Source organism: Penicillium solitum, assembly GCF_028829755.1.
Source record: "Penicillium solitum strain IBT 25940 chromosome Unknown utg000001l_segment0_segment0, whole genome shotgun sequence".
Taxonomy (NCBI): domain Eukaryota; kingdom Fungi; phylum Ascomycota; class Eurotiomycetes; order Eurotiales; family Aspergillaceae; genus Penicillium; species Penicillium solitum.
In genome coordinates this window covers 7,839,264-7,852,564 of record NW_027072121.1, presented here as the reverse complement: position 1 = coordinate 7,852,564, position 13,301 = coordinate 7,839,264, and the positions used below count along the sequence as shown (strand labels likewise).

Genomic DNA, 13,301 nt, shown 5'->3' with positions numbered 1-13,301 from the left:
TAGTTGACATCTCCCCAGGCTCCAGCCGCATGGCTGCATCTTGCTCTACGTTTCCCTTCCTGGCGCAGTCGGAATTTGAAGGTGCATGTCAAGATCTTGCCGATCGATGCACTTCAGCCCAAAATATTGGCTGGCCCGCCATTCGACTGCTCACAAAGGTATCCCTTTATCTACGCATGAACCATTAAACCTTATTTGGTTCCTTATTCGATGTATTAAGGAATGAACAACTGATGGGAAAATATGGGTTGGATGAAACTAGTCAGATGGAACCAGCCTCAGAATAACAAAATATGTCGACGTCTCCAGCTCACGAGAAGTCCCAGCGCTGGAGGACCTCGAAGATTCACAGGACGAGGATCCGGTCTGCAGAATTCTAGCCCCCCCTCAAGGGACGTGTCCACTTGTCCTAACTCTTCACCGCAGGAAGCTCTCGTTCGCGCCACACCCCAACCCAGCTTACAGATCGATTATGACATCTTGTTGTCCCCCACATATCAGGTCCCCATCTTGTACTTTGGCCTCAAGTGGCACAACCACGGCCCACTCGGACTAGACGAAGTCTACCAGTATGTCGTGCCGGAACGGTACAGGCAAGAATTGAAGAGTGTGGGTGTAATGGGTGGGATTAGTATGGGTGTAGGTGCATTCTCCGAACCTCGTGACAAGAGCTCATGTCTTTTTGTTTTTGTTTTTTCTTGTAGTACCATCCTGACTCTGGCGCCCCGGCCTTTTGCGTCCACCCATGCAACACCGCGGATGCCATGGCGAACATTGCAGACGCACAGAGCGTCACTCCTGGATCATATCTCCTCATCTGGCTCGGCCTTGTAGGTCATTGCGTGAACCTGCACGTCCCACGCGAGCTTTTCGCTTAGCACAGTACCAGCCAATACTCTTGCATATGCTGGAAACGCTGGGGAATAAAAAAAAATCAAATGCAAAGCGAGGACTTCAAGTCTCTCTCAGTCCCCAGCAGGGCCCCACTCATTAGATTACTCCTCATCGGAGGATGCTTCCATAGGCACATCGCTATCTTCGTCCATTGGGGCATCTTCGTTGTCGCTTTCCTCTTCACGCGGTCGCTTCAAGCCATGGGCCTCTCCATTGACATCGGTCGTGGGTCGTGCAGGGAGTGCGCCCGGAGGAGCACCGAAGATAGACTTTTGGAGGTCTGTTGTGACTGGGGCTGGCGCAGCTTCAACTGGCGCAACGTATGTGCCGCGAAGTTTGGAAATGACATTCGAGGATCCTTTGGCGTAAACGATTTTCTAGACATCAATTGGAATGAGCGGGGGTTTTGCGACGATAGAGGGACATTGACTACATACCATCTGTTTCCCGAAGAATTCGAATCCTTGTAAAGCCCGCAGTGCCTGTGTACTAGCTTGGACATCCTTGAACACAATATGGGCCTGGCCTCGCATTTTGGCGGTCTTCATGGCCACAACGTCGAGAACGGTGCCGTATGTGGAGAACAGGGCATAGAGTGCCGTCCGGAGATCATTTTTCTGAATTCTTCTGTCGGGCAAATTTGTGCAGTAGAGTCTAAAAATTGTTAGCACCGATGCGCGACAGTCTCTTGTACTTGGAAGGACAAGCTCACGTCTGGTTAGGAGCGCCGGTAGCAACGGCCTTGCTGTCAGGGCCTCCACGGGCAGGCAATGATTTTGAAGCCATTTCTCAGACGATTAAAAAATAGTAGACAAGCTGTCGTCTGATTGAAGGAGTAAATGGGATAGCGTAGGGGAAAGTGAAGCTCAATCGCGTGCTGTGTCCATGGCCACTCAAAACCTCGACATAAAAGTAGCTTTGGGTCATGTGATGTGTTTCCTTACTAAGCGCCGCCGTCATCACCCACCTGGGCAGCTCCCCTCCTGGTCCCGCAACTACAACACTAAGTACACAAGCACGACGGTAGAGAGACCCTCCTGTCGTTATTATATCCAATATGGCCACCCCCGAGGTTCACCATCTCTTCCATGCACCAATTGCAGACCACTCGTTCTCCTCCGACAAGAAGACACTTGCTGTCGCTCGGGAGAACAATGTGGAGCTGTATCAACAATCAGGCAACAAGTTTACACTGAGCGATGAGCTCAAGGGCCACGAGAAGACCGTCACCAGTGTTGATATTGCTCCCAACAGTGGCCGAATCGTCACTTGCTCGCAGGGTATGTTTTAGCACAGCCCTTTGTACTATATACCATATACAATACCTAACAGGTGTTCACTCTATAGATCGCAATGCCTACGTTTGGGAGCAAACCCCTACCGGATGGAAACCTACTCTGGTCCTTCTCCGAATCAACCGTGCCGCAACCTTTGTGCGCTGGTCCCCATCGGAGCAGAAGTTCGCCGTCGGCTCCGGCGCTCGAGTGATTGCCGTCTGCTACTTCGAGGAGGAGAACGACTGGTGGATCTCGAAGCACATCAAGAAGCCTATTCGCAGTACTATTACAACCCTGGCATGGCACCCGAACTCCGTCCTGCTGGCAGCCGGATCGACCGATTCTCACGCCCGAGTCTTCTCGAGCTTCATCAAGGGTATTGATACCCGCCCGGAGCCTAGTGCGTGGGGAGAGCGCCTTCCTTTCAACACTATCTGTGGCGAATACCTGAATGATACTGCTGGTTGGATCCAGGGTGTTGCTTTCTCTCCTAGTGGTAACGCGCTCGCCTTCACTGGACACGATAGCAGTGTGACTGTCGTGTACCCCAGCGCCCCGGAACAGCCTCCGCGCGCGATGTTGAACATTGCTACCCGTTTGCTTCCCCTCAACAGCCTTATCTGGAACGGCGAGACTGAGATTATTGCAGCTGGACATGTAAGTTGTTTATTCGTGGCAATACGACGGCTTGTGCTAACCGTATCTAGGACTGTGAGCCCTTCCGTTTCCACGGCGATGAGAATGGATGGCAACTTGCCGGCTCTCTGGAGAAAAAGGCTGGTGAAGCCGGGGGTGCCCGCGAGGAGTCTGCTTTGAACATGTTCCGGCAGATGGATCTCAAGGGTCAGGCCCAGGCAGACACCAAGCTCAAGTCTACCCACCAGAACACTGTGCACACCATCCGGGCCCACGAAGAAGCCAACGGTGCTGTGAGCTCCTTCAGCAGTAAGATCGCCTTCCCGAGAACTTGTGACCCACCATAGACTAACATATTGTCATAGCGAGCGGTGTCGACGGTCGTGTTGTCATTTGGACCGCCTGATTTGAATTACCTTTTAATGCAGGCCTTAGTCCATGGTCAGCATGCATATAGTATTGCATAGAATTTTTCGAGTACATTCCAGTCCCTCGTGACCATTCAAATTGCAAGGTTATTGCATTCTCGTATGTTGTAGTTGTAGACCCATGCACATACTCGGGTAGTACCTTCCCAAGATCGACATAAAAACCGACCAATGAGGAAGTCGATGACATAATGGGGTTACCCCGGATTTCAGTCACATCTCCGCATCACAAGATCTCGGTCTCTTCCTTTTAAAGACGCACTTATACCTTCCCCCCTACAGAAGTCAGTATGTTACACCATGGCTAGCATTTTATTTCTTTCTCTACTACTATACATCTGTTTCCTGAGCTTCACCACAGCCCAGACCAAGAAACATGTATCAACCGACCTATTCAACTCCCTGGAAGAGTTATCCCGACTAGTGGATATTTCATACTGCGTCGGAACAACAGGAGTACAGCAACCCTTCCAGTGCCTTAGCCGCTGCATCGAGTTCCCAGATCTAGAACTAGTAACCGTGAGCCACCTACAAACCCTCATCTCTACGAAGACAAGACAACACCCCACTAACCAAAACCCAACCCACCCCGCAGACCTGGAACACAGGCATCCTCCTCTCCGACTCATGCGGCTACATAGCCCTTTCCCACACCCCCAGCGCTAAACAAATAATCCTCGCCTTCCGCGGCACTTACTCAATAACAAACACAATAATCGACCTCTCCGCCTATCCCCAATCCTACATCCCCTACCCAGACCCAGACGAAAACACCACCACAACTACCACAACCCCGATCTCCGCAGGCCTGCACTGCGAAAACTGCACCGTCCACGCAGGCTTCATGCGCTCATGGCTCCACACTAGAACAGAAATTCTCCCCGCCATGTCCGTCCTACGCCAAAAATATCCAGATTACGCCATAACGCTAGTCGGCCATTCCCTCGGCGGTGCAGTCGCAGCGCTCGCAGGACTAGAGATGCGACTGAAGGGCTGGGATGCGACGGTAACGACGTTCGGGGAACCGATGATCGGGAACGAGGCGTTCGCGGCATTCCTCGATGAACAATTCGGGCTCGGGGATGGGATATCGATTCCACCACTAGAGGGGGGTCAGCGGTTCCGTCGTGTCACGCATATCGGGGATCCGGTTCCTATGTTGCCGCTTGATGAGTGGGGATACCGGCCTCATTCTGGGGAGGTTTTTATTATGAGGGAGGAGTTGCCGCCGCGGAGCGAGGATGTGGTTCATTGTTTTGGTGCGGGGGATCCTGGGTGTATTGCGGGGGAGGGGGGTGAGGGGGCTTTGGTTGAGTTGTATCGGGATTTGAATGTTCCTGTTGGGTTGGCTGGTTCTGCTTCTAGTGGGGAGGGGTGTCGGTCGAGTGGTGGTGGTGGTGGTGGTGGTGGTGATGGTGATGTGTCTGAAGAGCAGGCTGTCTTGGGACGTGAGAGTTCAGATTCAGGTATTCCTGGTTGCGAGGATAAACCATCGCCTCTCCGGTGGGATTGGTCTCTTATACCGGCGAGATATCGGCTTTGGGAACTGTTTTATGCTCATCGGGATTACTTTTGGCGGATTGGTCTTTGTGTTCCCGGGGGAGATCCAACTGGATAGAGTATGGCTATCTATTCGGGTTGGAAACTGGCGTTGGCTGATATTTTTACTAGTGATATACCCTGGATACCCATTATGTACGTTACCTTGCTTTACGAGAAGTTATGTTCTTTCGAGATAATATCTATCATTCTATTTCTAAGAGATTTACTTCAAAGGAATTGCAAGTCGAGCCAAGAATCAAGTCAGAACAGCAGTGTAAATGTCTCAATATAATGAAACAGGCTAGGGGAGCAGGGGTAGTAAAGAAACAAGCGGATATGCAAACACGCCAAAAAGCACCAATTCAAACAAACCATCAAAGAAGAACAATAAGAATGTTGTGCAAGAGAGAAAACCGAATATCTCAACCAAAGGAACCTCTCAAACAATAATCACCATCACCTCCCATGATCCAAACTCGGCACAATAACCGGTCCAAACTTAACAACATTCCCAATTGCCCCATCCCCCTGCACCATAAAGTCCGCCGCAAGACTCAACTTACTAGCCCCAGAGGGTATATGTCCATAAGAAGGATTAACCGTCTCAGGGTCATAAGCCACAATAGCGACGTAGTTCCTACGCGCCATGAGCTTCCGGTACTCACGAGCCTGACCGTTGACATCCGTCTGGAAGATCTCCATCATATCTTCCTTGGTATCGCTCACCTGGCCGGAGGATCTGTGGCCGTTGGAGGGGACGTAGAGGGGCTTGCTGTGGCTATGCAGGAGTTTGAGGATGTATGAGGGAGGTGGAGTGTTGACGACGGACGAGGCGATGAGTTGGTACATTGTCTTGTGGTCTGAGGGGTTTGAGGGGTCGTGGACGAGTCCTGCGCCGCAGACGTTGACGGCGCCGGAGAGGAAGGTCATTCGGATTGATTTTTGGTGGGCTATGCCTTGGAGGGTGCGGATGAGGTATGTTCGTTCGAGATCCTGGTTTTGGGTTAGTATGGATGTGAATGGAGAGGGTGGGAGTTTGGGAGGTTTGAAATAAAGGGGGAGAGGGAAGACGAACCTTCGACTCGTGTGTCCATTGGTCACGTAGCTCGTCCATCGAGCTGAACTCGCCAAATGGACTCAGTATACCCCCCATCAACCCGGATTTGCCTACGGCTCGCTTCACAGAGTCGAAGCCCGAGCCGACGAAATCTTTGGCGCCGACTACTCCGGCTACAGAGCTGGTTACCTTGCCAAGCACATTGTATGCGCCGGTCACGGCTCGCTTTCCGGTTGCGACGGTTTGGACGATGTGTTCTGCCGTCTCTAGGCGGGGGTAGATGAGTGGCACGGCGACCATCCAGAGACAGTGTTGCACGCTGGGTGGCAGCATTGCAATCTTCGGGAAGAGACCCTGGTACGTGGGACCAGCCATGACCTGATGTGGGTTTCTTTCCGAGCGGCAATCTGGACCGACGACGACGACGCCGGGACCTAGGTATTTGACAAAGTGCCAGCCTGTGCCGGTTATAGTGAAGAGGTCCGTGTCGTTGCTGACGTTGCGGAGGATGTCGAGGGTTGTGTGATGCTGGAAGAGGAGGTACATCTCGATGCCTATGCGGCCGATGTTCTTGAACATGTTGGAGAACTGCATGTGCTCGGGATAGGAGCCGAATCCATCGAAGCTGTGCATATATGTTAGTACTGCTCGTTGACTGTTGTTGTACGGGTGACTCACATGTCATGATCATCAATCTGGCAGACATAAGGAATCTGCGCAAATGACTCCCTGATGTGGGGTTGATCGAAGTGGCTGGTGTAGTAATGGAAGTATGCGTAAGAAACATCCTGCTCGTTAGCCGCTGTCCAAGGAGCGTTCTTTCTAGCCTCTTTTCCGCTGATGGTCAACCACTGCTTGAGAGACGGAATCTCTTTCCACATGCGATCCGCATAGATCTGACCACCAAGACATAACTGGGTGTGGAAACCTCCGATTTCATTGTGCTTTTGCATGATATCTTTCCACATGTAACCGACGCCACCTAGACGAGCCCGCTCACCAGCATTGACGTTGAGCGAGAAGTCATTTCCAGAGGTAGCAATAAACCGCCAGTTTGTCTCGTGTCGACCAGCGACAAGGAACTCGTAACGAGTGCAGCCAAGGTGTGAGGTGATGGCGTATGTCCACTTTGCAGGACCCGCATCGTCCATCTGTAGATCAATCTCATACTTATAGAATGTCCAGCGTTGATGCGCGGCAATGTTGACTGCCTTCAATTGTCTTGGGTTTGGAGACAAGTCTAGACTCTGGTGCATGTGAATCGTGGGTGGCTGTGCGGCGTCTGTCACAAGCAGGATAGATCCCATCCAGACTCCACGCTCCAAATCCATGTTGGTGTAACGCAGATAAGGTCCAAAATAGACACCGTTGGTTGGAGTGTTTTTATACAGATCCATGCCACTACTCGGGGGAGGACCAGAGAATCCAGACACTATGGGAGACTGTAGGCTTTCAAAGCCAGGGGTCAAAGGGACGCCCGGCGACGCCAGAGGCTTCCCGAAAGCCGACAGACCCGGAGAAACTAGCGGGTGGGCGCTATACACACTTCCCACCGGGGACAAGGGCGTGTCGTTGAGATTAAGCGGCGTAGGTCCCTTCGGGAACTCCCACTGAGTTGACTGTGTGGGCAAGTGGATGTAGTAATACTGTCCTGAGCTTGGATCCATGTGGGCAATCCACCCCTCTGGAAGAGGTGGTGGAGATGCCGGACCTGCACCAGCAGAGGGTCCCGGAGAAGTGACCTGGATTGTCTGATGGTGGAAACCGGACAAGTCATTAGCAACAGACGCCTGTGGGGATTGCCCTGTTTGCTGTTGCTGTTGTTGCTGTTGTTGCTGTCTCTGGTCATTCGCAAAAGCGGGATGATCCTGCGGCGAGACTGCCGGTGCAGGGGAAGGCGCTTTTGTAGCAGGGTTGGGTTGGTTTACTAAAGCTGGGTGCATCATTGCGGCTCCAGCTCCAGCGGCTGCTGCTGTTGCCGCAGCCGCTGTAGCACCACTTTGCTTTTCATTGGGATACCCGTTGGAAGCAGAAGGACCAGATACACTTGAGTAGGCTGGGGGAGGAGAGGAGCTGAGGCGCATCCGCTCCATATCTTGTTCCAGGGGGTTGGGGGGAACTCGTCCTGGCTGTTCTTGCTGCTGTTGCTGATGTTGCTGCTGTTGCCCAGATGCAGGGTGCATTTGGGAAGGGGATCCACTGTATTGGCTAGGATGAGCCTGAGGTGGTGGACTATTATATTGACCTGCATGAGCCTGGGGCGGCGGGCTGCTATATTGACCAGGATGAGCCTGGGGTGCCGGACTGCTGTATTGACCCGGATGAGCTTGAGGTGGCGGGCTGCTATATTGACCTGGATGAGCTTGGGGTGCTGGGCTACCGTACTGTCCAGGATGAGTCTGAGGCGGTGGGCTACCATAAGACCCCGGCATCTGAGGCGGCGGACTACCGTATTGACCAGGATGCGCAGCAGGCTGTTGAGTATTATCACTGACAACCTCATCACCCTGATAAACCGTAGGAGGCCCATGAGGCTGCGAACCGGGCTGCTCAGTCGGAGTCCACGGACGCGGCTGCTGCTGCTGCGGTTGTGGGAAAGTCGGCTGCTGACCAGAGTACTGTTCAGCTCGTCTCTGCGCAGCGACGTTATGCGACTGGATACCCTGCAGGGTCCCAGTACCCGCGATACCAGCAGCAGCATATCGGGCCTCGATATCCGAGGCAGGCTGCTGTCCTGGTCCGACGATAGGAGTCTCAGGTGGCGGAGGGGAGCCACGCTGGGCGCGGGTTGTCGATGTGGAACTGATGCGATTGAGCGGGCCTTGTTGGGGCTGTAGACTTGACGGGGGACGGGCAGCAGAGGTTGAGCTTTGGCGTTGCGGGGGCGGGTAGTATTGTTGACGGTAATCGTATTGACTTGTGTTTGCTGGTGGCTCTGGTGGGCCCGGTGGTAGACTGGCCGGGGGTCGAGGGTATGGTCTTGCAGCCAAGGCCTCGCGATCTGGCGCATCATAGCTAGGCGACTCAGGCAGTGGCTTTGGGGCTGCGCCTCTTCGTTCGGCTAATGTTGCGACTCGGGGCTCGCGGCCGTCCCGCGGCCGGAGCGCTGTTGGGTATTCATTTGGACTCACGGAGCCAGAGCCAGGACCAGCTGGCGGAGACCCGTATCTAATGTTGTCGTGGTATCGCTCGTTTGAACTTGAGGTGCGCATCTGGGGACGTTGGCGGTCATCTGGATACGGTAGCGGGGCGTTTGGTGGGGGACTGGAGCCCGCGGCCGACGCTGGAGATGACGAGTCCCGTTTGTTGATACGGAGAGGGCCGATGGTGGGTGATTCTTGTCTTGCTGGGCGGTCGTTGAGGAAAAGCTCCTCCGGATGGAGGGCACGACTGCTGCTACTCATGGTGTCTTGAGAAATTGCGGCTGGGCTTGAAGCTGCAGAAAGAAAGAATTTAGCCACAGCAGAATGCGAGGTACTCCCAATTACGGAGATAAGCGCGAAGATCGTTGGGGGTGCGGGGCAGAGACGGGAAAAACTCCAGGGCTATTTCATCTATTCATAGAAATTGACCGGGAGTAAGAAGAAAAAGGAAAAATGAAAAGATGAAGTTTAGGGAGATTTGTGCTGTAGCCGCCAAGGGCGAGACGCCGACCCCGCAGGTGACGAGAATCATCACAAGTTGCTGCCTTGGGGCCTGCATACTATACTGTACTATATTAACTATGTACTATGTTAGTACTAAGGGGGTAGTAGAACATTGCAAATGTAGTAGTTTCCATAATCAAAATGTTTACATTCTAATCTATGGCTCGGCCCGAGCAGTTCCATGGATCAACAGGATCAAGATCAAATTCCCACATATTCATTTCTATACATACAACCCATATCCATCGTCAATCATGCTAACATACAACCTTAGTCCCAAAAATACAAATATGCCCTAAGCGCCATTGCTTATCAAAAACCAAAAAAAGAAAAAAAAAAAAAGAAAACTCCACTATCCAATCAAAACCCGAAATTGACCATTTGAAGTCCCTCCTGAGCCATCAGGTCAGACCAATCCACATCAAATGTATGACCCACATGCATGAGTCGCTCCAACTGCCGCTCATAGACAATCTGCAGGATAGCACGCGTCGTTGCTGCATTGCGACCCATGCCATCTTCCTCGTCTTCCATGCTAGTCATCAATTCCATCGCCATCATCTTTAATCCACTAGCTGATGCCGTGGCACCCGCTAGGAATAAGGGGAAGACGAGGAAGTGTCGATCGGCTCGTCGAGTGTGTGTAGTTCGCTCGGCTAAGCGTAGGATTTCTGTTACGTGGTGGTCGATTTCGCCGTCTGGGGAGAAGTCCGACTCGACACGTTGTCCGGGCCACATGCTGCTATAGGAGAAGAGTTGACAAGCATGGTACAGTGTAGCAGACTAGACGGAGTTAGCTTTCTTTCTTTCCTTTCCTTTTTGGATAGTGGAAAGACTAAACTAACCTGCTGCATGATTTCCCGAGACCGTCGCGGGAGGTTATCCTGGTGTTGATGTAAGAAAGCGACATCAGGTGATTCCCACAGTCTCCCAAAAGCCTGACGCAGATCGCTTAATTCCTGGGATCTCTTATCGAACTCTTCAAAAGGCACGTTCTGTTTATCGTGACGAAGCCGAGTAGCCAAGAAACCAAGTTGAGCGGCGAGCCGGAATGTGTCGTGGTACAGACGCATAATTACCGGTAAACTCTCATGCTCATCGGAGTAAATTACACTGTAGCCCTCTGGGGCAGAAGGGTAGAGAAGACATTCAGAGCCTGGGAGCATCTGGTGGTCGATGACAGCTTGTACAAACTCTCCCGTCCCTGCTCCACTGAACAGGGCGTACAAGTCAATGTGGCATACCCACCAGAGGATAAATGGGTGGGGCTCTCGGCCGTACTTGGCCCGTCGAAGGAAGGCGATGTGAAGGAGGCGGGAGATATGGTGAGACCAGAGGTTCGAGCCGTGTGGTTCGGCAGCCGCGATCTGCGAGATGTAAGTATATAGACCATGAGAATTGAGAATTGGCACTTCTTACCTCGTAGATCAGAAGCAGGAAGTGGGTAAGGAACAGTCCGTCAGAAACAAGATCATCATTATTCCGTAGGCTGACTTGGAGCGAGGGGAAAGCCTGCTGATAATATTGCAGCGCATCGACATTGTGACCTGTGCCGCTGTGCGAGAGACTAAGGGCTGATACAGCCATCATAGCGTGGGAAAGCTGTGGTTCTTATTAGCATGGACATGACATGAGCTAAAGAATGGCAATACCCACAGGAGGGAAACGAGTGGCTTCCTGTTCTAGGAAGTCCATGCTAAGAGTCATAAAATGACTATCAGATCCCGAAGAATCATCAAGCCTATGGTCATGAGGGAACAACTGCCGCCATACGACCTGACGGAAATGGGAAAAGATCGTAGAATCCTGACTACTACTTTGCTGATCGAGACGCGGATGCAAGAAAGTCATCTCCTCTACCTTGACATCGGGCGAAGGAAGCGAAGTGAAATTTGGCGAGAGAGACAGATTGCAGAAAGGATCCGAGATCTCCGATGTTGGCGAGATCCTCGAGATCTTCCCATTCGACGGCGAGCGCCTCGTAGCATCTTCGAATGTCTTCAAAATCACCACATTGGGATCTTCACCTCCGACACTGGAGTCGCCCTTGGCTGCACTCGTGGGGCTACTAGCCACAGAGCTCCTACACTCGCTGGGATTTGATCTAGCTTTCTCAATTGCATCGTCTGCGTATTCTGGCAGCGAGGAGAAACTGTCTGGTGTCATGACGACATGGTACGTGCCGGGACTAAAGGCCTCTGCTTTCTTTTCGCGCTCTTCGTCCGAAGTGAGCAGGGAAAAGAGCGGGAGTGAATCCCCGGACGAGAAATAATCGGTTCTCTCATCATTGGAACTCGGGGAAGTGACTACTCTAGTTAGTACTAAAAAAAAAAGAAACCCTTGTTTTTTAGAAAAGAAGGTGCTTACGATCCCAAACGACATGGCCGTTTGTCTTGACATCGGCCATGCGGCCCATGATACGAGGGGTATCATCGCGAAAGGCTAGACGAGGGCGATAATCGCAAGTATGGCCTAGACGTGTACATTGCTGTGAAGAAGTTTAAGTCAGTGTGGGTGGAGATTAGAGCGTGAAGAATGCATACATTACATTGCGGGCGTCCTTCATCACATTTGACTAGAGAATGTGTGTCAGCCACGGAATTGGACCTCGGGAATTGTGTACTCCGGAAGTGACTTACCCTTTCGACTCTGGAAAAAGAAAGAAGAAAAAAAAATAACAATTAATCAACTGTTCTTCTTCTGATTTGAGGAAAAACACAAAAAATAACTCACTCGGCATGTCCTAGAAGATATAAGCATGGGTTCGGGGAATAGTCAAAATATAGAGACGATCACTTACCAACAACCGGTACGAGATCGGGGAGGCAGGCGGATGCGCGGTGGAGCGATCAATGCCTTTTCGGACTTGGCAAAGGCATCGAAAAGTTCTTCCTTGGGGGCAATAATGGGTAAGCGCAGAGGAGGTTTCCCAGAGACTTTGCTCCGTCTGTTTTGCATGACCAGACTGGTTGCCGTCATAAGGCTGTGTTATGGTCAGTAAAGTACAGATGTGGACTGAATTGGAACACACTTACTAGGGTACTCTGTACAGGATAAGTATATTAATGATTCAATTGTGGAGGAAGAAGAAAGAGAACTAGAAGAATATGGGGGAAGAGGCAAATTAAAGAATAGAAAAAAAAGAAGGTATAATAAGATTGAAGATAGAGGGGGGAAAGGGAAGGGAAAGGCTAGATGTATATGCTCAGAAAAATGCAGAGGTTCATGGGCGCAGTATTTTGGACGGGTGGCAGGAATTAGGGGAAAATAAAATAATATTATTACATTATTCATATATTTATATTTATTTATATAAATGTATAAATGTATTATTCAATTATTTGGAAAGGAAGACTATAGAGCTAAGGGGAAAAAAGCGAAGGAGAGAGAAAATAGAAGAAGAAAAAAAAGGGCAGGAAAAATAAAAGTCAAAAACCAAGGAAAAAAAAAAGAAGAATTAAAAAGACCAAATGGCATGCAGATGCCAACCATGTGGACAAATCTCGGAAGTTACTATTATTACTCTTAGCACCAAAAAAAAAAAGAGGGTTGTCCCGAACTAAGGGGAAGGGAATAGAGAGAGAGAGAGAGAGAGAGAGATAATAGAGGAAAGGGAAGCCAAGGGGCTGGCTGAAGCCACGTCGAGAGGGAATCACTAGTACTATCGTACCTAGGTACTATCGGGCCCGAAGAAGGGACTCAATTAGGAATCTACTTAAGACACATCCGGGGAAACTAACCAAAGTCTCGATCGGCCGGGACCCCGGTCTGGATCGACTTGCTGAGGTGAAAATCAAGGAGATCACACTTTGAGCCATTT

The 13,301-nt window shown here is 51.2% G+C and overlaps 6 protein-coding genes across 6 annotated transcripts; 3 read left to right on the top strand and 3 right to left on the bottom strand.

The window, feature by feature from the left end:
* Positions 1 to 29: 29 nt before the first annotated feature.
* N7455_003012 (ATG3/ATG10 family protein) lies at positions 30 to 878 on the top strand (the record flags this gene model as incomplete). Its single annotated transcript, XM_040955075.2, has 4 exons — positions 30 to 158; positions 263 to 364; positions 427 to 639; positions 705 to 878. 4 exons carry the CDS (start codon positions 30 to 32, stop codon positions 876 to 878), a joined length of 618 nt encoding a protein of 205 aa, XP_040814280.2.
* Positions 879 to 995: 117 nt separating this feature from the next.
* N7455_003011 (U2 snRNP complex subunit MSL1) lies at positions 996 to 1,680 on the bottom strand (the record flags this gene model as incomplete). The annotated part of the gene is made up of 3 exons (XM_040955257.1): positions 996 to 1,271; positions 1,332 to 1,548; positions 1,607 to 1,680. The coding sequence occupies 3 exons, from the start codon at positions 1,678 to 1,680 to the stop codon at positions 996 to 998; spliced, it is 567 nt and encodes a 188-aa protein (XP_040814510.1).
* Positions 1,681 to 1,951: 271 nt separating this feature from the next.
* Positions 1,952 to 3,213, top strand: N7455_003010 (WD40 repeat domain-containing protein; the record flags this gene model as incomplete). The annotated part of the gene is made up of 4 exons (XM_040955214.2): positions 1,952 to 2,174; positions 2,242 to 2,828; positions 2,879 to 3,116; positions 3,173 to 3,213. 4 exons carry the CDS (start codon positions 1,952 to 1,954, stop codon positions 3,211 to 3,213), a joined length of 1,089 nt encoding a protein of 362 aa, XP_040814332.1.
* Positions 3,214 to 3,535: 322 nt separating this feature from the next.
* On the top strand, positions 3,536 to 4,853 carry N7455_003009 (lipase family protein; the record flags this gene model as incomplete). Its single annotated transcript, XM_040955289.2, has 2 exons — positions 3,536 to 3,754; positions 3,831 to 4,853. The coding sequence occupies 2 exons, from the start codon at positions 3,536 to 3,538 to the stop codon at positions 4,851 to 4,853; spliced, it is 1,242 nt and encodes a 413-aa protein (XP_040814373.2).
* A 380-nt stretch (positions 4,854 to 5,233) lies between these two features.
* Positions 5,234 to 9,238, bottom strand: N7455_003008 (WW domain protein; the record flags this gene model as incomplete). The annotated part of the gene is made up of 3 exons (XM_040955203.2): positions 5,234 to 5,770; positions 5,853 to 6,459; positions 6,513 to 9,238. 3 exons carry the CDS (start codon positions 9,236 to 9,238, stop codon positions 5,234 to 5,236), a joined length of 3,870 nt encoding a protein of 1,289 aa, XP_040814516.2.
* Positions 9,239 to 9,709: 471 nt separating this feature from the next.
* Positions 9,710 to 12,635, bottom strand: N7455_003007 (uncharacterized protein). The gene is made up of 9 exons (XM_040955085.2): positions 12,517 to 12,635; positions 12,282 to 12,464; positions 12,215 to 12,224; positions 12,030 to 12,056; positions 11,849 to 11,969; positions 11,138 to 11,787; positions 10,901 to 11,083; positions 10,327 to 10,848; positions 9,710 to 10,264 (listed from the first exon to the last, which is right to left on the bottom strand). The coding sequence occupies exons 2-9, from the start codon at positions 12,458 to 12,460 to the stop codon at positions 9,842 to 9,844; spliced, it is 2,115 nt and encodes a 704-aa protein (XP_040814509.2). The 5' UTR covers positions 12,461 to 12,464; positions 12,517 to 12,635; the 3' UTR covers positions 9,710 to 9,841.
* Positions 12,636 to 13,301: the final 666 nt, after the last annotated feature.